The sequence below is a fragment of the Emydura macquarii genome, unplaced genomic scaffold (genome assembly GCF_026122565.2).
Source record: "Emydura macquarii macquarii isolate MOO-44397 ecotype Brisbane River unplaced genomic scaffold, CSIRO-AGI_Emac_v2 contig_2846, whole genome shotgun sequence".
NCBI lineage: Eukaryota > Metazoa > Chordata > Testudines > Chelidae > Emydura > Emydura macquarii.
Window position 1 is genome coordinate 3,055,301 of NW_027132983.1, and position 27,776 is coordinate 3,083,076.

Genomic DNA, 27,776 nt, shown 5'->3' on the forward strand with positions numbered 1-27,776 from the left:
TTAAAACTTATCCTGTGCATATTTTATCCATAAAAATATACCTTTACAGCAAACACACATACATAAGAATTATTCTGTACATGATCATTTTAAGTTTCTTTCTTGATATATCGTGACAGGAACTGAGTTCTAACAAAGTTAATCAGCTTGGTCTCTGTGAAGAATATAGTGAGAAGAGTTGCTATGAAGCACAGAGCTCCCACGGTGAGGTGAATCAGCTTTGCCAGCCAGCCTTTACCACAGCACAAGAATACCTACAAAGAAAACAAAGTAAGCAAGCAGCTGTAGAAAGATTACTGGTAGAAAGGTGGATGCTCTGCATCAGTGACAAGTAGGATCTGATACTTCTCTTGACCACAATACCAGTACTACTGAGGTGGCCATCTGGCTGCCATCCTCAGGCAAGGCAATCAGATAGATTTGCCCGGTGTAATTTGAACCTATAAAATATTATAGCTGATAATGGCCATGTTTATATTTTTATAATACAATTTCTATGAAAATATACAAATAAGCATTTAGTATATACCTGATCATTGTAGAAGTTATATGCCATCATATACCATTCACTATGCACAGAAAGTTAATTGATACACTTAGGAAAACTATTTTCTTGTTATGTCTTGAGATTAAGGCTACACATCATTTCTGCAACAATATATCAACCTATGTTTAAAAGAGGAAATCTCCCTTTCCAATATAAAGCTCTCGTTTCTAGCCCTGCAGAGCCATAGTATTGGACTTAATTCATACAATCGTTAGCACAGAATACCTGCAGCTGGTGCAGGACTGAACCTTGTCCCTCTTCTGCCCTAGGTAGGTATGAATGAGGGAGGAATGCTACATCCTGAGGGTGGGGTTGAGAGGGAGGAGGGAACATTTTAGGGGCAAGTTTTTTTTGTTTTTTTTTACTGCCAACTCTTTGAAGTTGTTGGGAGATTTAAGATATTGAAATAAGATCCAAGAAGATTGATCAGTAGGCAGAAAACAGGTGGTACGGCAAAAAAAAAAAAAAAAAAAAAAAAGCATGATTAATTCATCTATCAGACATCTACCAGGTGGCAGTGAGAGATATTCTGTATGTGCACACACACACCGATCCCCCCAACCTAAAAGCCATGCATGGTAATATCTATGTGATAAATTGTATTTATCACCATGCACCTTTGTCTCATCTACATATATGCAATATAATCAGCCTTGCAAAATTGTAATGACATTTTACTAGCCTATGCTCATAATCTACTTGCCTGCCCTTTAGTGGGATTCTGATAATGAAAAAACTAATTAAATTATATTTTCTGATTACCTGATATGAGCAAACTTTTACAAGAATGACAGTGAAAACTGAGAAACACACTCACCTCTGAAAAAACAGTGACTATTCCACTTATAATATAAACAAATATCAGTGATGGCGAGAGAAGCAGCCCTTTCAAAGGTCTATACGAGCTCTCTTTGAAGTAATTGTAGATATAGTGAATGCTGTGTGCTATTCGAATACTCATATTGAAGCAGTTTGCAAGGATAAAGCCTACACTGCCTTGCCACTGAGTCAAGAAATAAGAGATGCACAAGAATGTGAAGGACAAAGCCAGCATAACAAAATTGAACCTAAAGGGAAAGAGAAACAAGTTAAGCAGTGTACGCAATTAAAATATTTATCTACTAACACCATATCAGAAAAAGCCCCACAATTTTTTTCCCCTAAAAGAAGGAAGAGACTGAATTATGATTAATCTTGAACATAAACAGTAGAGTAAGGATCAAATTAAGATATGCTAATAAAGAAGGCTCATTGAAGGGTGTGAAGGAAAACAGTGAGCCATACATTTCTGATGACAAAATCTGAAGATTTCTACTATTTTATGTCAGGTAGATCAGTGGTTCTCAACCTTTTTTCATTTGTGGACACCTAAAAAATTTCAAATGGAGGTACAGACCCCTTTGGAAATCTACTGCATGTATATAGATATATAGTTCAATTCTGTTGTCAGTCTGTCTTTTGTGGACCCCTCGGACATAGTCCATGGACCACAGGTTGAGAACCACTGAAAAAAAATAAGAATTTTTAAACAAGAAGTCACATTCATGAACTTCTGTAAACCTTGGTTAAACATTTTACATCACTCACAAATCACCACATTTAAAAGATCATGCAAATCAGCTGGCTCAGTCTAAAAACATCCCTCTGTGTATGAAAAACAATAGTGGAAAAGTCTTGTAACAGAGAGTTGTTGCATGTTACTGAATAAAGAGCTGTTGATAGTATTTTAAGAAGGCCTGCAATGTGTTTAGACTCTATAAATAGAGAGGGTGAAGGAAACCGGGAGATAAAACCCTGCTCTTAACAGAACAGAACAAGATTCTGATTTAAAAAATCCCAGAAGCCAGATGGTCATTAAAACCTAATATGTAAGTGGATAATTATAGCCTACTTAATTCCTGAGACTAAAAAATAGCCAATACTGAGAAAGAGATATAGTCTAAATAAAAACACTTTTTGTCAAGCAATATTAACCTATTTTTATTTGAACTTTAGTGCAGTAGTGATTTTTAATATGGCACAGTTCTATATATATATTCACATACACGCCATGCAGAAAGTGGAGAATGTAACATCTACTAATTTTCAGCAGGCACATATATATAGGGACAGTCTACCGGCTTGCTGGACATTTGATTACTCCTTCATGAAGTAAACATGCAACCACTGTGAAGAAAGCTATTCTAACCATTTTGCCACTACAGAAACTTAGATGAAAATTCATTTAACTTGGTCTACCTTCCATTTCTTTATGGCATCCATAGAAAAATACCTAGTTAATACATGATCATCCTGAATTGCAACAAGTTTATTAGTTCACAAAGTCACACCTATAATAAAGACAGCTAAAATAGATGTGAACTAATAACTAATTCATGAAAACAGGGATTAATTCAACATTGCAGCCTTAGTCTAAAACACTACCATGAACAACTTCAAGGCAACATTGGTACAGCTGATAATGACAAGTCCTGCTGTCTTCCATTAGATGCGCATTCTGCAGCTGTTATATTTCCTAATTAAGCACAGAACATGAATCTGCAGCCTTAAAGGCATATTATGCATCTGACAAAAACAGCGAATTTAAAATGAGATGCAGTTAATACAGCACTTCTTCAAATAAACAGAAAATTATTATACAGTGACAGCAATTATTCTGCCATAAGGTTGTGGTTAAAATGCAGCATATACTGCCATATTTTTATTGCTTAGTTCTTGATGCAATTTGGCATCTCAGCAAGATGCCTAGATTGCCAAAAAGCCATGGTGGTGGGCATACATACAATCTGACTAAAGCAAGCAATTAACCCAAAATGTGTTGCAAGTTAGTTTTTAAATCTAATAACGTCAACCATTTTTAAAGTTTAAATTTTAGGGATTATTTTGATGAAGTGAAATAAAAAGTTCACATTTGGAGAAGTAAAAATGTTTTTAATTAAATTGCCATATTTAAAATGGGTCAGTGGCACAGACATTCAGCCCTGTAAAGTCTAATAATTTAATCTAATTAAAAAAAACTTTGGTCAAAACAGTATACATGTTTAAAATATAATATAAACAATTTTCTGCTCTTTGCCAAGTCACATAACAAAAAACAGTTTCCTCAATGCTGGATGTTTGCCAATCCAAAAATAGTCTCATGAATATTCTTACACTACTACTCTAATTATTGTGACTGTCCTCTCATATTGGTAACCAAATTTGCTTTTTGACTCACCAATATGCCACAGAAATAGAGTTGGTTGGGAAAAAAAGAAAAAGAGAGACACTAAGTTTTTCATGAAAAAGTCCTTTTTTGTAAAAAATTTGAAAACTTGGAGTTTAATGAGCCTTATGTACAATATTTAATAAGACAACTATTTCATGATGTATTGTAAAAACCCCGGACCTAATTAATTAATATAATGCCTAATACACTGTTTTCTGTACTGGCAAATATTTTTGTTACATTTGCCTAGAATTATCAAGGTAATCAGACATGCTGTACAATATAGTATTTAGCACTTAATAAACCTTTATTTTTCTTTAAAAGAGAGTTAAACTTAGAATTGAGATTGGCAAATTCTTAATAGTCAAACCCTCTCCTTGAAAAAGTTTGGAACCAACAATCTTTTTTGTAGCTCCATTTAACGGTGACCAAAGCTGGTGGTCAGAAGCATTATGCATCAACCCTGCTCCCCTTAAACAAAAGCAATCTCTGCAACACATCAAACACAGATTCCAGAAAAACAGGAAATTAGTCATTGAAATTCTCAAGGAAATATGAGAAGATATACACAGAAATTTCATTTATTCAGAAAAATACCTGACATGGAATATTTTTATAATTAAAAATTTTAAATATGAGAAAATTAAATTAAGTGATGTATTACGTAAGCAATATATTTTATAATAAACTAAAATGTTGCTATTATTAAAAGTTACTTTTAAAACTACTCATGCACAAGTATGGAAACGAAGGTTTAGGATTTCCCTCCCAAAATTTTCTATCATTTCATACTTTAACCAGATATGTATTCGGTGTATGTAACATTCAAACTTGTATATGCCCAAGATTATCCATAATCTGTATTTAGACCACTAAGCAAGTAGCCTGGTTTTCAGTGGTGCTGAGGACCTTTGAACGCCCGTTGACCTCAAAGGGAGGAGTGGGTGCCAGTTGCAAAGTGTAAATCAAGTCACTTACTGAAACACGTACATATTGATTTAGGCAAGTAATCTTTAGACCCCAAGTCTGAACATTTTGACCATATTTGTATTAGCTGAGAATTAGTTAGAATTGGCACTGAAGATGTGAAACTCAAAACTGAAGCTTAAGTGTTGAAACAAATCTGTGTAAATAGGAACCTGAGTTTCCAAACTGTTTTTTATTCTCTCCCCGCCTCCACCCAAATTCTCTCCCTCTAGGTACACATGCACTCTACACTGACAGAATCACACCTGCACTAAATTTGTTTTTCAGGAACACTTTAGCAGCTATTAATAGATCTACCAGCCTTCTTGCCTACCTGTCTACCTCCTCTTTGCACATAGAAGCAAACGTAAAACATTCTGTTACTCCATTGACAGCAAGAAGTAGGACATATAAAGAATAGCAGCGCAGGAGACTTGGACCTAAAAAATAGAAAAACAATAAATGAACCGATATTCCTATAATGAAAGCACATGTATATACAACATGTAGATCTATTGATCTCATATCTACTGGTGCCCAAAGTTCAATCCTATAATGTTTTCACTGATGATTTTATCATTGCAGCTACTTTCAAATTCAATCCGTAGCCTAAATTACATAGGCATGCTTCTATCAGTACCATTACAAGACAATGAGTAGATTAAATTAAAGTCAAGGACACCACTTGCAGATCAGATCTCTTATTCCCATGACCAAAAGAGTATTTTAATAGTTGCGGTTTCTTTATTAAATATGAAAACTTGTTAAATCCAGCATTGTCTGTTGAAAAGGATTTGGGAATAAGTCAGAAGTCAATCCTCAAGAAGCAAGGAAGAATATATATATTCCCATCTAGGATATTTTGTCATAAGAAACAGCTAGTAAAACTGCTAAATTAGGAGTTACATTAATATTTTTATGTGACATAGGTAACTTATAAATGAGTTCAATATTCTACACCTAGTTTTGGAAATTTGTTTAATGTCCTCTAAAACATTCCCATGTGAGCTTGGAATATTAGAAAATTACAAAATGGCACCTAACATTTCAGTTTGCTCTAGTAGCGAAAAATGAATTTTGACAAATTAACTTATCTCCCAAAAATGGACTTAATTGGTCAGGATTATTACACTGTGGAATCTCCTTTCTCAGTTCTGAGGAGTCATTTTTCTGAGCAGTCAAGCTACAGTGCATTTCTTGGAGGAGAAGAGAGTCTTCAACTCTATGAAGATGCACATAAAGACAATCAAAGTCAGGCTGTAAGCACTTGATAAAAAAAGGAAATTAAATAATTTAAGACAATTGATGTATACTCAAGGAAAATCAGGGTAGATAAAAGTGCCAGGATGTCACGTTTAGCAGCTCACCTTCGTAGGACCCAATCCTGTGAATACACTTGAGAGTAACTTAATTCACATGAGTAGTCCCCCGGAAATGAATAGGTGTCTCCCTTGAGTATAGTTAATGTTTGATAGATTTGGACTCAGAGAGCAACGCCCTTTTTCATTTCTTCTTAATTGACTTTTTACATTTTAGAAGGGAAAATAGGCTAACAAGTGGTGCAAGCAAGGAACAGAAAATGCTCTCTTGATAATGCTATTCTGTAATCACAACCCATTTTCAGAATTTTCATTTTCTTGAAATTAATAAAAACCTAATGGCATTAGTGATAAAATACGTACTCAGAACAGCAGTCTGGACAGATGTATTGACAATTGATGCCAGTCATGTTTTTTTATTGCTAAAAATTCTCCATAAAAACCAACATGAGCTTCCATACATGCATCTTAATCTGTCAGAGCTGAAAGTTCTTGAGGAATAGGTGGCAATGTTTATGTGCTTGTACTTAAGTGTACTCACTCCTCTTTCTTTGACTGTACTTTGCACCATACTATCAAATTGCAGAGTAAGGGACAGCAGGAGCAACAGCAATTGTTATAAGCCTGTGTCTAACCTATCTCCTTGAAAATAAAAGTAGCAAGGGTCTTCATGGAGTTACAGTGTGTCTCAAATTATCTTGAAAATGAATAAGGTAACTGGAACTTTCTCTCTGTTATTCAGTTAGCAGTATTCAGAGGACAGTATTTTACACTACAAAGCTCCTATATCTTCTATGTAATAAATTGTGATGTAAGGTTTTTCATTTTCCTTGTAGTTTTTCAGTATTAAATACTATATTAAAACATAAAAGGGTTTGTCAGTCAGTTCTACAGTGTTGCCAGCTATTGTATTTTTTAGTCAGGAGTCTCATAATACTTGGTGTTTTCTTCAACCTTTGGCTCCTTGAATCATGTAATTAAGCAAGCATCTCAGCTTTCCATTTTTAAAAGCAAATAAGTTTGCAGCCCTCTTGGTTGCGAAGAAAGGCTTGAAAACATGACCCTAAAAACTCAGAAGCTGTAAGACAAATAAAAACAATGCACAATATTTTTTTTGTGGGGATGAGGGAGGGCTGACTCATAATTTTTTTAACTCTGCGGGTTGGTAATACTGCATTATGGAATAACCAAATGCATATTATCCTTTTAAGTGCCTTTCAACAATAGGAAATCCTGAAAAAAAATTGTGTGATCACTAATTAAACGCTCCAGCGGACTAAAACTGAAGATAAACTACTTAAATGAGCTTGAATACTAAAAACCAAATTATGGACTCAAATAGACAAGCTAACCCATAGGCCTCCATCGGAGCTGGATATGTATGCACAAGGGTGGAATTTGGCTCTAAATTCCTGTCAAATGTGATTTGAAATGAAGGAGCTCAAACCCCACAATAGATTATAATGGAAATCTATAGCTGTGCTGATGAACTGGACAAAGTTGTATATAAAATGCATCTGTAACACCTAAACATATCCATTATTATAAACATACCAGTTAATTTGCTACATAAATCTAACGGTTGCATCAGATAGAACCTCCTCCCCCAAAAAGATTACCCAGTGAAAAGAATAAAATTGAACCCTGCAAATCATTAGCTTCAAATGTGTCTAGCACCAAATATAATTACACAGTGCTTCTAAGCAATGGTCTGAGTTCCATGGCATTCCCAACAACTACCTGGCAAGTTGGTCCACTAACCCCATTAAATTCTCAAGTTAGGTGCACATGACTGAACCAACGGATAAAGCAGATTATCCAAAGTGAGGTCAGGGCATGATACTGTAGGCAGTGCAGTAACTGAAGGATTTTAAGTACTTCAATTTATCATGCACATCAGCTAGATATGCTTTTCTACTTATCAGATAATTTTGCCCCGACTGACAAAATCGGTGATTTGTAAAACAACTCAATAAATCTCTTCAGAAAGATTTCTAAAACTGGCAAGAAGTGATTCATTACCTGTTCCCGAACTGAGCATTGCCCCTCCATAAATATCCAGAGCCAGATGAGAATATGCATAGCCAAATACTGTAATGCTCAGGCCAACCAGAAGCACAAGTTTTAACAGCGACTCTAACACAGCGGCAGCCATTACAATATCATCCTGAGAAAAGAATTTAATGATCTACATGAATCAAAAGCTACAGAATTCTGCAGTTTATTTTGATGGACATTTTCACAAAGAATAACTTTTTAAAAGAACAGCATTTTTCTACTTTTTTAAAGAGATGGTAAAGTTTTCCTTAAGTTTTGAGTTATCCTTATACATTTTGTGTACACAAACGTATGAACTTTCAATCTTAACATACTTGTCATTTACCTACTGTTTATATATTCAAAGATCTGTACTTTACATTAAGCCTCACATCATGCTGGCCAAAGCAGGTGGATAAGTAGGGGTAAATGGAGACAGGCAAAGTATTTTCCCAAGGCCACCATGACTGAGTGGCAGAGGCTGCATTTTTAATGCTGTGCAGGAACACAGGATTCACCATACCAGAACAGCCTGTTAACTCTAGTGTGCAATCCCTAACAGTGGCTTATACTAGATATGTGACAGAAATGTGAAAATTCATAATGCACTTGGCTAACTGTGCAATGCTGAACCTGAGAAAATATACATCTTTGTTACTCCTGCACCAATCAACCAATGCCCTGAAGCAAGAGATTTCTTTAACCCTGTTTTATCATGTGTAACAAGTATTATTAAAATTAAATATCCAACTACATTATTTGCAAATTCCAGAGGCTGAACTTCATAAAATATGAAGTATTCTTTATACAGACTTGCACCTATAATTCGCTTCTTGGAGCGATCACTTTGTTCTACTGTTATTTACCACCACGAAAAGGCAGTACAGGGCAGTTTTTACTAAGCACTTCATAATTTCAAATAGCTCAGTTAAAATCCCATCTGATTCCTCTCTTTTCAGAACTGACAAAACTAATTTTTTAACATAGTAAGTGGCAATATGACTATATGATACTTGTTAAGTTCCATATACTTTCAAAGCGTTGCACAAAGTAACTAGGAGCATTCGCTTCTGTCAATATTGCATGTTTTTTTGGTCAGTTAACCTATAACACCACAACCTGAATGAGATGTGTGCAAACACATTAGATGAGGTTTATGTAAAATTATTTTGCAGTGTATTAATATTGAAGCAAACATTCTGGGAAATACCATGCTAGAGAGCTTTGTTCCCTTTATTCATTTTTACTGAAGAACATAAGAGAGGCCATACTGGACCAGACCAATAGTCCATCTATCCCAGTATCCTGTCTTCCCATAGTGGCGAATGCCAGATGCTTCAGAGGAAGTGAACAGAGCAGGGGAATCATCAAGTGATCCATCCTGTCCTGTAGTTCCAGCTTCTGACAGTCACAGGTTTTAGGGATGCCTAGTGCATGGAGTTGCGTTCCTGACTATCTTGGATAATAGCCATTGATGGACCTATCCTACATGGACTTATCAAATTCTTTTTTTTAACCCAGTTCTGTGTTTGGCCTTCACAAGTCACCTGACAAGGAGTTTCAATTTGACTAAGCATTGTGTGAAGAAGTACTTCCTTATGTTTTAAATCTGCTGCCTATTCATTTCAACAGGTGACCTCCTAATACTTGTGTTAAGTGAAGGAGTAAATAACATTTTCATATTCACTTTCTCCATCCCAGTCATGATTTTATAGACCTCTATCATATCCCCTCTTAATCATCTCTTTTCTAAGCTAAACAGTCCCAGTCTTTTTCTCTCCCCTCATACATGGAAGCTGTTCCGTATCCCTAATTGTTTTTCTTGCCTTTCTCTGTACCTTTTCCAAATTCTAATATTTCTTTATTGAGATAGGGTGACCTATTAGCATTTTATTAGTTGGTTTATTTTAATACCCTTTAATACCCTCGCCAATCCTTCTTTATTCTCTATTTCACTTCTTTTTACAACTCTGATCCTCCAAAAACTTTTAAAGTCATGATCCTGCAAAAAACTTGAGACTAGATTTGGTACCCTAACTAATCAAATTGAATTAAGAAATTTGACAGTGCAGATGTCTGTCTATCTTAATTTTTACAGTCATTGAGGAACACACTATTGCAATGACTTTACCACCTTTTCCCTTTCCCTAAATATTAAAGGAAAATAGTTACTCCTGTAGGAGTTGATAGATCTTTTATGATTAGTTCTTTACTCATTTTAATGCACAGTTCTACAGCAGATGTTTACTTTTCTAGAATTACACTCAACCTACTTGTTTCTGTAGCTTTATATCCATCCCTCTTTCCAGCACTTTAGCAAAGAAAACATAAAAACTCTCCTCTATTGGCAAAAAGATAAATCTAGCCACCAGGGAACCAAGGTTATTCACTATGTCATACACACCTTAAACAAAACAAAACAAAACAGAGAAACAGTATATTAACTTTCATACGATATCTTATTTTCAGCTTCTCATTTTTAGATCTTTAAAAGTTAGATGCACACAAACTCCTTTGAGTTGACATTTCTGGTGAATGGTCATTAAAAAAAAACAGCACTTCGTCTCACAATATGCAGTAGAACACTTAAAAAAGAAACAGCATTCCTGTCCATAAGGATTTTGGACCTAAATATATTGACAGCAATAAGCCCCTGGAACTGCAGATCTCACTTTTGGACAGACAGAAAAGTTTGAGTGAGGCTTAGTTTATATGCAAATGTGTAATGCCCCTGAAATTACATCATCGTTAGCAGGGGATGACTGTAGGAAAAATTTGTTGAAATAGGATCAGCAGACACAGTAGAACAAATGTTTCACTGAATTCATATGATATCAGGATTTTAATAACTCAAAGAAAGGGAAGCAGCCATTTTCAAATGCAAGACCCTTTTTTGTTTTCATTCAAGTTGAAGAATTTTATCTAAGCTACCAAAGTGACACAGCATTTATCTAACAATTCTATCCCCAGCCCCCCAGTCAGAAGTAGACTGGGGGTCCAATCCTGCAAAAACTTAGGGTGCATTACTACAATGTGACTACTCACAGTATTTTAAGTACATACGTAACTCTTTGCAGGATCGTGATCTATGAATGCAATAATGGTCCTAGCTAGTTTCCCAACCCTGGGGAAATGCAGTGTTACACTATACAGCAGCATGGATTTTTTTTTTGTTTTTTTAATTTCAGTTGCTGGTGCCATGGATTAACAAACACAAAAACTAAATGCAATAAATGCAAATATTCAAAGAGAGAAGCGAAGGCAGCAAACCCCCCAAAATAAGGCCAAGACAATTAATAAAAAATGCTAATAAAGTCACTTGTAAAATATTTAGTTTTCTTGCTTTCTCAAATACTATGGGAAAAATTCTCATCCAGAAAAAAATAAAATTAAAGTGTTTGATCATAAATTACCAAGATCTTCTCTCTCTACATCTTGCAACTCCCCATCATTTCAAGACAAAGTCATTAAGGCTTTGAGACTATTTCTGAACTTTCAAAGTACCTTTTCAACGTGGTGTCTTGATTTCAAAGTTTATGGAAAAGCATAAGCCAAATAAGACTGTGTTATCACTTGGTAATATATCATGCTTACCCTGATCTCCAAAATTTAACACATTTAAAAAAGTCATCACATATCGTTCACCTGTAAATTCAAAACAAAGAAATTAACAATGAATGTTAATATCCATATCCTTTTCCAGTTTTTATTCATGAACTTCTAGCAGGCAATGCAGTGAGGAAGCCAAAAGAAAAAGGTCAAAAATCTTCAAGAATGGCTATTAGTTACATACCATAGGCCTGACATTAATTGAAATCAATGGGAGTTGAAGGTGTTAGCAGCTCTAAAAGTCAGGCCCAAGTGTTGAGGTGGACAGCCAAAACCAGAAACAAAATTTGTGGATGCTTTAAGAACATTTTGTCCTCATTGATCAGTAAAGAATCACAACTGTTGTTGAATTAAATCCATCATATCTAATGCATCCCAGAAATCAACAGCGACAAGACTAATACACAACTTTCAAAACAGTTCCAAAATGGATCAAACATGACCCAGCCTTCTCAAGCTCCAGATCAATCATAAAATACAGTAACTAGTATGTATTCACCAGCATCTGTATTTTCCAGTCATCTGTTAATCTTATAAGACTTCCTCTTCACAGTGCAGGAGATACAGGACACTCATATTATTGTATACACAAAAGTAAATGTACATGATGTTCCAGACTTGCTCAAGGCTTCAATTTATTTCTACAGCAGCAGAAAATCCTAAGGCTATGTCTACACTGCAGTGTAAACCCAAGGTTCAAACTCAGACTCAAGCCTAATCCCTCCTTTTACTTACTTACTCACTCACACTCGTGCGAACCCACGGCTTGGACACAGGGTCCCAAGACCGCACGGGATGGAGGGTCCAAGCCTGACTCAAGCTGGGACCTAGGGTTCAAGCCCTATTGATTTGCAGGGTAGCTGCAACCACACTGGACTTGTGCTCTGGGAGGCGACAAAAATATCCCACAATCCCACAAGCCAACTTCTTTTCTCCATACTGCCCCATGAACAAAGGGGGAAAGCAGACACATTTTGAGAGTGCGCTAGGAAGTCTGGGATGTGGATGGTTGGACTCAGGCGAGTAGAACACACTGTAAATGCTAGAACTCCAGATTGGGACCCAGTGATCAACAATGCCTAACCTGCAGTTACAAATCAGTGTAAATGCTCAAGGCCTAGGTTAACAAACTCAGGATCTGCTAATTTGACTTCTACCAAGCCTGGGTTTACAGTGCAGCGTACACATTCCCTAAATCTCATAGCAATATTTAATTCGTGAACACTGTCAAGGTGCAACATTTAAGTGTGTGAGAAAACTTAATCCTTAAATTGATTCTGTTCCATACATGCGGATCTTCCATTCGTTGACTTTATTTTCCTACATAAAGTATCTGTTTTTTGTTTTGTTTGTTTTTAAAAGCCAGATGTGGAATGGGCAAATGTCAGCTGCAACTAATGACCAATCTCACTTTCATTAATGTTAGGACAAATCTGAAAGAGTCTCAAAGGCTCTACTGCAGTGGAGTTTTCATGCTTTACCACAATATACATTTTTTTAAAACTAAAAACTTACTGTGACATACCGGGGTACAATCCAAACTAGTGGGAGGCTGTGTCATCCCTACCCTGCAATCTTGGGTGCCTTACAATGCCATGCTGTCTGCCCCATGGGCCACTCATCCTTCCAGCATGCAAGCCACATCCCTGTGCCTAACTGCAGTCCGCCCACTACACCCTGGCTCTCACCAGCATTGGTTATAGTGCAGGGTGACCCCCAGTCCCAGATCTTCCCCCAGAAACATATGTCCTGCACCACCCAGCCCTTTCCTGGACAGTACAAATATATTTAGCTTGTTATTTAAGGAAATAATGTGCCATCTTATTACCTAAAATAGTTACGCAGACACTCCAAGTTAAATACACTAGATTAGATAAAACAGTAAAACAAGTTTATTAACTACAAAAAAATTGATTTTAAAATGTGTATAAGTAATGAGGCACACAAGTCAGAAATGGTTACAAGAAAAATAAAGATTAAATACTTACTAGTATCTACTTAACAAACTAACTTAGCTACAAAGCAAACTCTCAGCACATGCTTCTAGCAAGGTTACTGACCAAATTTTTCAGGTCAGGAGCACCCCCTGCAAACCTCCACAGTCCAACGTCTGTTTTCCTTTGCCTTCTTAGGTGTGATGCCAGAAACAGACAGACAGGGAGAGAGAAGAGGGAGTCTTGGAGTGTCTGCCACTTCTTCTATAATCCTGTCCCTCCCCTGAGGAGCATTTCCAGCTGGGAGCAGTGAAGAATTGAAACCCCATGCTTCTTTTTTTTTTACTAAAATGCAGATATTTGTCCCTGCCCCCTTCCTTGCCAAAGAAAGGCCATTTAGCAGGTAATGGTTCATCTCCTTGTTGACACCTGGCTGAGGCATCAGCTTGTCCTTTCTCTCTGAGGAACTGGGTTAGCCACTCCACAGACTTATTTGTGAAACATACTTCTGTCATGATTTCAGCTTATGTTCATAACTTTACATATAACATTGCTATGTGCATTTTGCCATATTACTGATCAGCAAGTTATGAGTTTTTAAATAATACTCACAAGGCATACCTTGTATAAACACTATCACCACAGTGCATAGGATGTGAACACAGGGGAATATTCTGTCACACTTACCCTTACAAATTTCATGCAGTCAAAAATGTTCTGCCCAGCTCTACTAGATAGGAAAATTCAGAAAATAAGGCTGCACCACCAATAAGCTGATGGACTCCTTTCCTATTGCTGGTGTCAATATCACAACCACACTAATAGTCTTCTGTGATTCTTTTCAACCAAGTGTTATTTGTGGTTTCTTGCTATTGAACTGACAGACAAACAAAGCAATACTAGGTCTTTCCAACCATGAACAGGCACAAAGAGTGCATACCATACTCACCCTCTGTCAACACCTGTTTCAAGAAGGATTGTTTAAAGAAGCTCCAAGTCAAACTAGCCTCTTTCCAGTCAACCACGGTCTGAAAGAAAGAGATACATATTGTGATTTAGTCATTGGTGTTGATTTTGAGAATTAGAATTGCAAGGTAATATGTGAATACATTGCTCTAATCATCATGACCAACTCCATCTACTCTAACTCCCTGTATTGACCGGCAAACCATCTATGTTATTGCAATTAATGACTAACCAAAAATATTCGTGGACACACGTGCAAATTTATCACTACAAGCTGACAAGCAAGCTCCACTGCTCTGCACCCTACAGAAATGAAAACAAGAGAATGGTTGAAAATTTCTGCCAGAAAACGTTTCTCAGCACAGAATGGGACCAGGGAAAAGTATATTGCAGCTGAATCCTCGATATGCAGTAAGCACAGATGCAAGATAAAAGTCTGCAGTATGTCTGCAAAAGAGATCTTTTCTGTAGATCAACACTATTGTTATCACGTAGCCTGCCAAGCCTCTACCGTGAGGCCATCTGAAACATTAAGAAGAGTCAGCTTTCTAACTCAAATTTTGTTATTTAGTGTTGTTCTTGAATTGTATGCCAACCCTGAGCAAATCAGAGTAAGTTGTTCTCAATAAAGTTCTGCCTTGGATATGACTGGAAAAGGCTGAAAGAGGGGAGTACACAGTGCAGCTGCAGGGGCATTAGTAAGCACGCAGAGTGTGAGCTGATGACCATGTTTCTCAGGGTGAAGTGGTGGGCATGATCTAAATAGTAATGAAAGCTCTATTAATAAAAAGAGAACCATTAAAAGAATAATTTACCCAATTTGTTTGTTCTTGCTCAACTGTTTCCTTAAGATTGGTATTACTCAAGTAGTTTCTCCTTATTTAGCAAAACCAACTTTGAAATTCCTCATTCAAGAAAGACATTAAAAACATTAATCTCTGCAATTTACCTGGCCTACCATCAAGTTAGGTAACAGATCTGTCATTCTAGAAACTGGAAAAGATTTCTTTGTTTCTTCATGAGAACTCAAAAACTTCATGAAATACATTACATAGCACAGCACGAGAACACTGGTGTATAAAAGCTGAAAGAAAATATATGAATCATAATATAATCTACAGATTTAGAATTACATTCTAGTACTGTCAGCTAAATAATAATTGGATAAAATACATCACAATTATCCTGAAATGTCAAATAGCAGACAGAGTACAGGAACAGTTTACCTACAAATGTTCTAAACCAGTGTTTCCCAACCGTGTATGCTGTGGCACACTGGAATGCTGTCAGGCCTGAGCAGGTGTGCCATAGAATTTTTGAAAAACTACTTGAAGAGTTCTGGATTTGGGCTCATGAATATTCATGAGTTCATTTGGCAACTATATGGTGGTGTACCTTAAAATAATTAAAGGTATTAAGGTGTGCCATGGCAGAAAAAAGGTTGGTAACCACTGTTCTAAACTATATTACTACTATCACTAGTCACCTTAAAGTACAAAAATTCCATAACCCCTTTTTTATTTTTTAAAATCAGCACATTTTAACATAACTGGCCCTGATTTGTTTCACTCCACCCTAAAACTGGATATATCTGCACTGCAATAGAAAGATCTGCAGCATGGCTGTGGCTGGCCCAGGCCAACTGATTCAGCTCGCAGGGCTCAGGCTGCAGGGCTAAAAATTGCAGTATAAAAATTGTAGACGTTGGGAGCCAAGGCTCTGAGACCCCACAAGTCTTTTGTTAAAGTATGGGCATACCCTGTTGTCCAATTCATTTTTCTTTCATTAGATATCTACTACCTTATAAGAAATTAATTATAAAGCTTTAATCAATTCATTTAGTATTTTATTGTATTGTTCTGTGCCACAAGTACTTATACAGGTAGAAGATATTTATAAATGACTGAAACAGTTGAAATTTGCAGCCAAATTATAGTTATCTTTGGAAAAGGATTGGGTAGTTGCAGTCTAAGGGCCTGATCTTCCAAGTTCATACTGACAAGTAGAGTTTTGCAGGACTAGATCCTAAACTGAAAAGGGTTACAAAGATAAAAATATGTAATTGCTTTAGTTTGTTATGTCCTAGAGTAATGTGTTCAAGCATGTACTTAGCAGAGGAAAAGCTAACTCTCAAATCCTGATTCAATCCACAGATTATTTCACCATCCGCACAACTGTTCTGATTATAAATCAGTCTTTGGGCCAGGTCTGTTATGTTCCTACAGTGCCTAGCACCACAGGCATCAGGCCCTTAAGTGCTACCACAGTACAGAAAAATAACAGAAGTATTTAATCTGCACAAAGACTCTCTTAGTTTGGAATAAATTCTCAAATCTTAAATGCCGTTTACTGAAGTTATTACATATAAATATTGATCTATTATTCATATTTATTACTGGAATTCTTTGCTTAAGAACTCAAGATCTTATTTCTCATGCACAAGGCCATCTGATCTTTACTGCAATAATGGGGGAAAAAAATTGAAACATATTTGTTGAACTGGTACACACATCATCCTCAGCTGCTGTTGCAAACAGTAGGAACTCAACGTAACAAATTCAGTGATTAAGCCTATACATCATTAGCATATATAAGTGAATTAGAAAAAGCTTACAGAGAATAATGTGTGTCCAAATTTGGGTAATATGAATGCATGCATGTATAAAACATGGTATATGTTTCTGTTAGCACTAAATTGGGTCAGTCACAGTGCTAAGTCTTAATGGACATTAGTTACCTGGCTAAACACAAGAGGCAGCAGCAAAGAGAAGTTAGGTGAACTACAGATATACAGCAGACAAGAGAAAACCTACCTGTGACAAAGAAAAGATGTAAAGCCCCCATTGTGGACGCAGAACTACTAAAATAACTGTCAAAATGCATTTGGAGATTATTGAAAGACTTTCAGCAATTACCTAAAAAAAAAAAAAAAGAACACAGAAATTCACTGCCAAATGTATCAATCAAAAGACCTGAAGTGTATGCAAATTGCATATTCCCTTATTGTATATGTAAATTTAAATACATATTATGTTAAACATTAGGTATCAAACGTTTAATGCCAAGGGATTTCATGATATTTCTCTTTAACTTCAGAGTTACGTAGTTAACTCCCCCAGACCCATTTGACCATCTCAATCAAGATTTTCTTCATCATTGCACAGTACAAGAGAAAAGAGGGGAAATAATGCAATGAATTGTATTTCTTAATTTCTTCTTTCTTAGAATTTAATAACCCTTATTTAATAAAAATGCAGAACAGTAGAAGTTATCTTTCAGTTAAACTAATGTATATTAACTTCACTGGTTTATATTCACTTCACTGATTAGTACAGATATTGTCTCCACACATCTGCATACTTATTCTAAATTGATTTATTCTTTACATATTAGTTTAACATTTTTCTTGCTCACATGCTTCCACACTTATTTGATGTAATTATGTTTTATAGCAATAAATTGCATATATATTTTAAATGCAGTAACATGTTTGAATATGAAGAAAAATTTTATCATTTCTTCTTTGGATAATCTCTCCATCATTTATAGAAAGAAAAACAAACTTTATTACATGTAAGTATAGTACTCACTTTACTAACCTTAAGCCTTATAAACAAATGTGCTTGTGCCAAAACCCAGAATGGTTCTCCTAGAAGTTCAACCACTGCAGAAAGACCAAATGCAACTACTCCAATCTGATAGTAGGGAACCACATTAGGATCAGGAACTTCAAGCAACTGTAGCCAGATCCAGCCCAGGAATAATGACCAACACACCCCCAAAGGAACTCTTTAAATGAATAAAATAAAATAAATAAAGTAAAATAAGTTATTTTTCTGAGTTATAGAGGTACTTGTCTAAATGGGAAAAAAGCCACAAACTAAGTTATCACTTATTGCAAGCAAAAGAGGAGGAAACCGTGCAGTTTTCACTTTGCTATATAAAATAAAAATATTTAAATTGATACTACAGGATGCAAGTATACATATTTAATTTTTGTAATGATTATATTTACATAAATATGTTAAACATTCTAACCGAAAAAATTTAACAAACCATAACTTTTTAACTGCTCCCAAAAAAAAAAAATTATGCACATCTTGCTTTTTTAAATAGATCTCAAACAAGCTCCTTTGACTTTTTTTTTTTTTATAGCCCCACCCCATTCAGTGTGGATACCTGTGCCTCCTCAAACACATCACGTAAGAGCTTCCTCACCTTTAAGGGACCACTTACAATCATGCAAGACAGAGCCTTCTTTCTGGAAAAGCCTATCTTAAGTAAGACTATAAAAAGACCTACTAAATCTTTTAATAAGTTACAATATAGGAATGACAACTGCATTATGCTGCTAATAAAGTAACAGTACATAAATAGGAATTACTGTACAATTTATCTTGCCCTATGATAACCTAGACTGGAAACAAACAAAGCCATAGCAAAAGCCCCTAAAACACACAAATAAGTAGGAAAAACTGCCTTCTCTTGTAGATTTAGCATTATGAAACCATGACAAATTATCAATACTAGCACAATTTCAATTATGGATAAGTACACTAATTATTTATGTAATACAAATTGAGACTTTTTTAATTTATCTGCTTTACCATATCTGAAATAACTATTTGTAATTAAATTTAAGCAATATGGACTATCATAATATTTTTAGTTCCAGCGGGGTAGCTGTGTTAGTCTGTATACTGCAAAAACAACGAGAGTTCTGTTAAATTTGTTAGTCTTTAAAGTGCCACAGAACTCTCATAATATTTTTACATCACTTAGTACAACAGGATCTCGACTGGCTGGTTTCGCTTACCACCATAATATAAGTTAAACAATAATAAAATTAATACTAAATAAGGGCTTGTCTACAGGAACACTTAGTTCACCAGCAAGCTGGAGTATGAATCTAACCATCATTAGCATGCCGAGCACAAAGTGTTCATGTGGATCCTGCTGACAGGCACTAAGAGTTCCTTAGTGTGCTCTGATCTACTCCTGTTTCAAAGCAGGGCAGAAAAAGCACATTAAAGAACTGTTAGTGTGTGTCAGCAGGGTTCACAGGGACACTTTGTGCATGGCAGGCTAATGATGACTAGATTCACACCCAAACTTGCCAGGAATTGTTTGTGTAAACAAGACTTACGAATCTAAATAACTTGAAAACACCACACACTACATTTTGGCTGCTAGGTATTTTGGCTAGGCGCCTAGTTTTGCTTCTTCCACATCTGAAAACATAAGCAAACCTCTGATCTTATATCTAAATGTGGCAGTTTTGTGGGTTTCTCTGATTACTCATTCAACTATTCGCACTTCCACGCAAAGATCCTGTACTGGACCAACTATTACTTCTAAGCAAAAGTTGTACTCTGCTCCCTCTAAAGTAACAGAAGATAGCCGTGCCCTCAGGGGCCAGCCACAATGCTTTTGCAGTGCTCCAAACCCCAAAGCAGTTTGGAATCAAGCTCTAAATCCAAATTTGGATCCTTGACATAAATTAAAACCTTATTTTTTGGTTATACTCCTCCCCATGGGGAGAGGATAAGAGAACACATGACAGATTTTAGTCACAAAGCTTAACTCACTACAAGAAGGTAGTTCTTGTTCAGGTACTATGGTGATGAATGCTGTAAAAGAACCTCTACAGAATTTAGTTCTAACATGCTTGGAGTACATATTCCTAAATAACCAAACAAATTTTCCCTTATGTGTCTCTTGACTATGGAATTTACTTCCCCAGTAACTCCAGAAGAGGCCAAGTCCACAGATACAAAGCGCACAGTAAACACTTAGCTCTCATATAGCACTTTTAGTCAATAGATCTCAGAGCACTTTTACAAAGGGAGGTAAATATCATTATCCCCATTTAATCTAATTCCTTGAGTCTTTCTCCTGTGGCTGGATCTGAAGAGATCATAATGTGCTATATCCTGGAACAATAGTCTAATTAGGTAAATACATATTTTCATTTTTGTATGTCCTCAGACATCTGGAAACAAATGTTTTTATAAACAGACTGGAATAAATAAGAACCTTGAAAGGGAAACTTACGTTAGCCACAAAAGATTAATAGTTTTGGTCCAATTTCGCTTTATGCTGCCACTGAGACAAGCCCTGCGGAATGCCTCTCTGGCTAAGAAAACAACCGTAGAATAAAGCAATGTTAACCTAAAGAAAGAGGATAAAAAGAGAAAGTGGTTCCTTTGAGGGAATATCTTCATGTACAGTGCTACAGCCGCATAACTGTAGTGCTTTATAGTGAAGACAATGCTTCTCCTGCCAGCATAGTTAATCCACCTCCCTGAAAGGCGGTAGCTATGTTTACGGAGGAAGCTCTCGTCTCAACATAGCACTGTCTACACGGGGGTTAGCATTACTATTTTTCACACCCCTGAGTGATGTAGTTATATCGATATAGGTTTGTAGCGTAGACCTGGCCTGAAATAGATGAGAGACAATACGGATACTGATAAAAACACTGAGGAAAAACATGAATTACTTGAAAGAATGAAAGTGAAGATGTTTGTCTTCCAGGTACACGAAGCTATTTTTAGGAGTGGGGAGGTGTTGTAAATGTTCTGCCCCACCACAGCACTAAAACTGACAAAGCTACTATGTAATTACCTATAAACATAGTTTAAATACGATGGAGCAAAAACTTATTTCTAATAAATGATCTTATAATAAAAATCATACATAATACAGGGTTGACCAACTTGCCTCCGAGGGGGGGAGGAGAGGGGGAAATGTGGTATCATGCATATTAGGTTTAATAAAGATGCAGGCAAATTGTATTTTTCCCTCTCATGTGGTACATGCTTAACGTACAGTTCTCCCGAAGGGTAGGGAACAAGTAAGGGTACAACAGTGTTTTTCAAATGAGTGCACCAACCTTTACCTGGAAAGCTTTAAGCAAGTCCCGGGAAAGTTGGGAGGAAAAGGAATATTCTATCCAATTTGTTTAAGATTTGGCAAAGAGGTACATGTACATTCGATACTGAATATTAAGAACCTCATTGTTACTCACTCATAACTTCAAAACTGAACATGATCAGGCTACTCTCAATGCAAGATTACAGGCACATCACTGTACAGATCAAAATTAAAACAGAAATGTTTCTAATGCCACTGGAAACAGCTCTAAACATTTCACTTAGTCATCCTGCTAGTCCATGAGGTAGAAAGTGAAATAGATTCATATACTTCCATTGCTCAGATTTAGAGAAATCCAAAAAACAAACAGCATAAAATACTAAGTAGTACCTTAAAATAGGATTTTTTTTTTTTTTAATTCTGAAGTGTTACTACCAACACAGGTAAGAATTTGTTTTTAAATATAAGATATATGATCTTACTTCAAGCCTTTACAGTATACTGACAACAGCATCTTCCTTATACTACTATACACTCTCTTTTTAAAAATCTTGCATTCTGGAAAGCCCAAGTACTTCATTTGTATTTAGAGAAGAACACCATGACAAACTTCTGCAAACTATACTGGAATGCACCATCAGTTCTATTCTTCTTCATTACCTTACATTCACGAGACCAATAATTTCTTTTGATACATAGCGGAGAGTAAAAGCATTTAAACCAAAGGTAATCACTCGAAACAATATCTGTGAAGAAAACACATAGAATACATTGCATTAATTACTTTCAAATATGGACCAAGATCAGTCTTAACAAGGGACCAGACCCTGTGCATGGCCAAGACCCTTCTGAAAGGTGCTGAATTCTTTCAACCCCACTGAAGTTGATGAGGACACATGCTCAGCTCACACGAGGTGTCCAGAATCTCACAGGATTAAGCCCATGGACAATAATTTTTACCGTTTGTTATATAAATAGCATCAATTTATCTAAAAATAATCACATGCTAAATGCATTGTTAATCAGGAAAGGAGGAATTACTTATATAGGGAATAACTACACAAAGATGCAATGGCACCTTAAATATACTGTAAGCATAAACATACTAACAAAAGTTAGCATTCTCTCTGCTTCACAGACGGGAAAACCCAGGCACAGATGAAGTGGACTGCATAAGATGTCGCAGCAGGTCTGTGGCAGAGCTAAAAGAATCTAGTTCTCTTGATTCCTGAGCAGTGACCATGATGCTATCTATTTAGCTTTGGTCTTATTTTGTTTGATTTGGGTTCTCCAACCAGTAACCTATTATGGAGCAAGGTACAAGTCTTGACAGTGGCCTGCAGAGTAGCTTTGTTTTCATCTGTAGCAGACCCAGACCTAAGTACCAACACTTGCACTAAACAGCATGCAATGGGCACTGCAGGAAGCCAGGCACAATGACACAAAGTCTGAAGAAGGGAAACCTCCGTTATTAACATAACCAAGCCAGAGAAAGGGATGGAAGATCGGACAGAGAAGACAACGGAACCTAGCTGACCGAAGCTCCCTGGGACTTGGTGCTTCTGGTTTGGGGCAGGAGGCTCATTCGTTCCCCCCAGAGACAGTGGAGTGTGAGCCACCGGCAGCCCCTCCACACACACACACACACACACACACACACACAGCAGGCTCCTCCAGCCGCGGGGAGCGAGCGGGTGTCTCCTCACTCGGGGAGGGGGATCCTGCGTGGGTGGCCGGGTGGGGGCTGGGGGCGGGTGTGAAGCGCCCCGGTACCTGCAGCAGGGCGCTGGAAGAGGCCAGCCGGGTGGTCTCGCGGAGCGCTTCCTGGGAGCCCATGGCCCTCGGCGGCCGGAGAGAGGGAGGCCGCCTCCCCGCGCCAGCGGGGCTCAGCACCCGGACCCTCAGCTGCCAAGCGGGGGAGCCGCTCTCAGCCTCCGCGCCGGGACCGGCTCCGCTCCGCCCCGCCCCGCCCCAGCCCGGCGGTGTCTCCCTCAGTCCCCTCCTCTGAGTGTCAGTGACCAAGTAGCAGGAAGCGGCAGCGCCGCCGCCGGAGCGTCGCGCATCGATCCCGTCAGCCAGGGGAGGAGCCCGGGCCTCCTTCCTCCCGCCCAAGGCCTCCTTCCTCCCGCCCAGCGTCCCCGTCCCCGGTCCCCTCCCCCCGTGGGTCCGCGAGGCCGGGGCCAAGGCCAGACGCTCGGACGCCTCCACGTTCCAGCCTGACCCGGACAGGAGCTGTGCCCCGCACCCGCCCCCCGACAGGGAGCAGGGAGCCAGTCAAGTTCCCCTCCCCGTGAGAAGGGCCAAGGGCAGCCGCACAACTGTTACTGCCGCCCGGCCTTAGACGGGACGAGAGGGGAACACCTACACCCAGACACAGCTCCTCCCCTGGACCCGACTTGTAGGGAACAAGGAAAAATACCTCCTCCCCCCCCCCGCGAAAGAGCGATGCCAACTCCCACCCAGCTCTTGGTCTAACGCGCAGGGGAAAGGGAAAACAAAAGCATTCAGAGAGGTCTCCCACCCCCTAAGGAGTCAAGGCAAACGCCACCGGCGCTCCCCCCTTTCTGATGGACCAGACGAGATATCCTCCGCAGGCATGCAGCTCCCCCAAGCCCTACCCTTACACGGGACAAGGAAAGACAGCTCCCCAAACACCAACGCTTTCTTGAGGGCAGCCTGGAGTCATCCTCCACACAGACGCCCCTTCCCTCCCCTCGGTTTGGTTAGGGTTGTACTTTGAAGTGAAGAATTTGGCTGTTTGGATGAGACTGGTTCTCACTGATCACTATTTCTAACCTCCCCTCATGCACACGATCTCCCATTAAGAGGAGCACCTGGCAATAATCTAAGCTCATACCCACCAATGTATCACCCAGGCTGATCTCAAAATGTCTGGTTCCCACTGTAGAGTTTTGAGTTACTTTCACTCGGATGCTTAGGTTTTAGTTGCCCACAATCTCAAAATAAATAACTTTTGTGTATGTACCTCACTAAACAGGGCCAGATCTACAGTAGGGTCCCTCTAAGAAAATTAATGTTTCCAAGGGTAGGTGTTTTTATGAGTCATCAAAATTGTATGAGGTTATAGAGGCCCAAACTAGGCTCATTTATGGGGGAAGTTTCTTGCATGTTTATACCTGCATTTCTTGCAAGTGGATAGGATAGTTGGTCCACATGATTGTTTTCTTGTTTGTCAGAAAGGAAGTATATGGACATATAAAGGCAAAACATACGAGTTCATTCATTTTGATCAAACAAATGGGGTGAGAGGGGGAAGTGGAAAGGCTGGACAGATAGGGAAGGGGAAGAAGGGAGAGCAGCAAGTTGTGGGGCCTCAGGGGCAAAAGATGGGGTGGGGGCAAGGGGCAGGGCCAGGGCGGGTTCCAGCACTCTTGCTGCAGTGTCTCATGGGGGCCCACAAATATGTTTGGCACCAGGCCCACAAAAGGTTGATCTGGTCCTGTCACTAAAGCAACAAACAGCCACATGTATAACTCATCACCTATTAAGGCCCACATGTAGAATGCAGTGTGATACAAAGATCCAAAAATGAGGGACAAATCATTCATGCAGGAAAATTAATTATTTGGAATGCATTCCTCTAATGTAAATAGCTCTATGTTTATTTCTGACAAATCATTTTCAACAGCAAAACTGAAAGTACAGAAAATTTGTATGGAACATAGGGAACTTTGGGAATAAAATGAATCGTGTTCCTCAAAATGATGGACATTTGAGATGTATATGGCTACATGCAAATCAAGAGGCTATTCTTAACCATTTGTGATTCTGTTTCTGTATAGCTGCTGAAAAGAAGTTTTTTGCAATAAATTATATTAAATTATTTCTATTAAGATAACACCATAAATGATACAATTAACCAGTGGGGTGGTTTTCTCTTCAGGTCATAGGTTAAGATGTACTTCTTGTTTTGCCATTTGTGTTCACATTTTTAATACACCTATGTGCATAATTTCTAGGCATTAAGTTAATATCACCTCTCATTATAACTGCTCCATGCAGGCTCATTCTCTATTAAATTCTTGTGTTGACACTGTTGGAAAAAGATTCCAAGTGTGGTTTGTTACCTTGCACCGATAAGAGACCCACACAGGATTTCAGGCTGGACAGTCTCCAAAAGAGTTTATTCTGCAGAAGGTCAATTCCCAAGCCCACAAGTGGACAGTGGAAAAAGACCCCGAACAAAGGATTACAGACAGTTTTATACCATATTACTACTTAAATATTCATGACAAGACCATACATATCCCCCTTACAAGGGCACAAACCTATTTTCTCTATAACTATTGGTCTATATTATTATTCATAAGATACTTTTACAGATGTTTTGCTGCTAACTACAACTTATCTATCAAGGTTACAGAGCTTGCTGAATTCAGCCGAGGCTTATCTCCTTCTGCATTCCTAAGAACTTTCCATGATCTGTGCACAGAGTGAAACGGCCTTGCCTTATAAACAAAGAAGCTGCAAAAATGGAGTAACTATAGTCAAGCAAACAATTATTGTCCTTCAACACCCATCATTGTAGTATCTGAGTGCTTTGGTTATTTTCTACAAAAATATTTTTACATAAAGTTTTGGTTTTGCTATGTGATAAAAATGTGGCAAGACCAGACCTTGGCCCATCATTATCACTTCAGTGAGCATGTACTGAATATGGTTCCTTTGCAGTGCCAATATTCCAGTGTCATGTTCCTGTCACATTAATTGGATTGTGTCCAACGGTACTTTGGCACTTCACTATGTAGTGCTCTCACATTGCACAGGAGCAGCAGCAAAATGGTTAACAATATTTATGACTCCATTTCAAACAGATACATGTGTAGCCCCCTAAGCATATGAAAGGCTTGCTGGGTGAAAAGCAGTCCATATCAATTACTAAGCTTAACTAGTTTAAAGCTTTAATAAGAAAATGTTAGGACAATATATCGTTACCTTAATCAACCATAAAGCATAAGTGAAACAGATGGAGCAAGATAGAATAATAATCAGTTACCCAGTCCTGGAGTGCAGGTAGGTTGTTTCTGTCATCATCAGGTCCATGGTGGTCTGATCTGGTGGGTATCCACCCTCCCCTTTTTAAGCACACATCCTTTATACCTTGTCTCATAAGATGCAAGCACAAATTATTAAAACTACCTTATTATCATTCTATTCCAAATATACTTTCATACACACATCTTAATAACTCTAATACATTGTTACTTATCTAGCTAAAACTCTGATTGGTACCTCCTTTTCTATCCTTTTTAACCATTGCCTAGCTGTCTTTTCATTACTTTCATGTGTTCCATTGTTTCTTACAACAGTTGTCTTATTCTTATTTGCTTCTTGTGGCCTTGGAGTTGCTGGCTGGCTAGTCCTGCCCACGCAGTGTCCATCCTCCCTAATCTGTTTTACTAGGGAGAGCTGCACCTGGCTAGTAAATCACATCTGTCTGACTCATTATCTACACAGACCAAGAATCAACTGTAGATAAGACTCAAACCAACTTTCTGATTTTTTACAACCTTTTAAGTTGTTTGAGAACTGTGTCAACAAGACACAGAAAGCAGAAAAAAATCCCTTTTATATTTTCTTATGATACTATTAAATATTAACATCAAGTTCTCTACCATTATTTAATATACATTTATCTAGCACAGTTCATGAAACATTTCTTTACAGACTAGTTGCATCCATGCTGTGTTAACTTTATGGCTTGTGCAGGGACAATTACATATGCACTTAAATATCTTTAAATAAGCATTAATTCCCCAGTCTTCTTAATCAGTTACTTATAGCCTTAATAATCCTCCTCACATGTTATTGTGCCAAATTTCATAAGCATAAGGTACTTCAAATGCTTCATGAAATAAAGGATCACCTGTATATGTGCTCTGCCTCCACACTCTCCTTTCTTCATGTTTTTTCTGACTGGCTAGAGCTCATGTGTCTGTTCACCACACAAGACCGAATAGCTGGCATGCTAGTTTGGTAAGAGCATGTTGACTCTTTAAGGGCAGGTGCAGTCCAGCATTCCTATTATGGGCCTTAGTCCTTTAAGCATGGGCATTCTGGGAATAAGCAGAAGATAAAAGCTGAGCAGATGTAGATAAACAGGGTTCTGAGGCCTGGCTTCGAAAAGGATTTTTACTGAGGTTGTAAGTTGTTGAGCTAGTTAAGGAGTGTGTGGATCTCTGCAGCTGAGAGAAGAAAGGATGATTCAAACCCTAGTGAAAGGACTTTGAAGAACCCCTGTAGACATGGGCAGGTACTTTGTAAGACGGCCTCTGAAGATTATTAATAGGTAA

The 27,776-nt window shown here is 37.9% G+C and overlaps 1 protein-coding gene across 4 annotated transcripts; it reads right to left on the reverse strand.

The window, feature by feature from the left end:
• On the reverse strand, positions 1 to 27,396 carry RFT1 (RFT1 homolog). 4 transcript variants are annotated; one of them, XM_067568119.1, is made up of 13 exons: positions 26,480 to 27,383; positions 22,123 to 22,208; positions 20,641 to 20,757; positions 18,186 to 18,375; positions 17,400 to 17,501; positions 15,536 to 15,670; positions 14,570 to 14,648; positions 11,672 to 11,722; positions 10,351 to 10,481; positions 8,063 to 8,207; positions 5,056 to 5,161; positions 1,365 to 1,614; positions 1 to 254 (listed from the first exon to the last, which is right to left on the reverse strand). In XM_067568119.1, the coding sequence occupies exons 1-13, from the start codon at positions 26,591 to 26,593 to the stop codon at positions 90 to 92; spliced, it is 1,671 nt and encodes a 556-aa protein (XP_067424220.1). In that variant the 5' UTR covers positions 26,594 to 27,383; the 3' UTR covers positions 1 to 89. The 4 variants fall into 4 exon arrangements, with proteins under 4 accessions (XP_067424220.1, XP_067424222.1, XP_067424224.1 ...); XM_067568121.1 differs by lacking the exon at positions 26,480 to 27,383 and adding an exon at positions 23,236 to 23,533; XM_067568123.1 differs by lacking the exons at positions 20,641 to 20,757; positions 22,123 to 22,208 and having other exon boundaries at positions 26,480 to 26,583; positions 27,350 to 27,396.
• Positions 27,397 to 27,776: the final 380 nt, after the last annotated feature.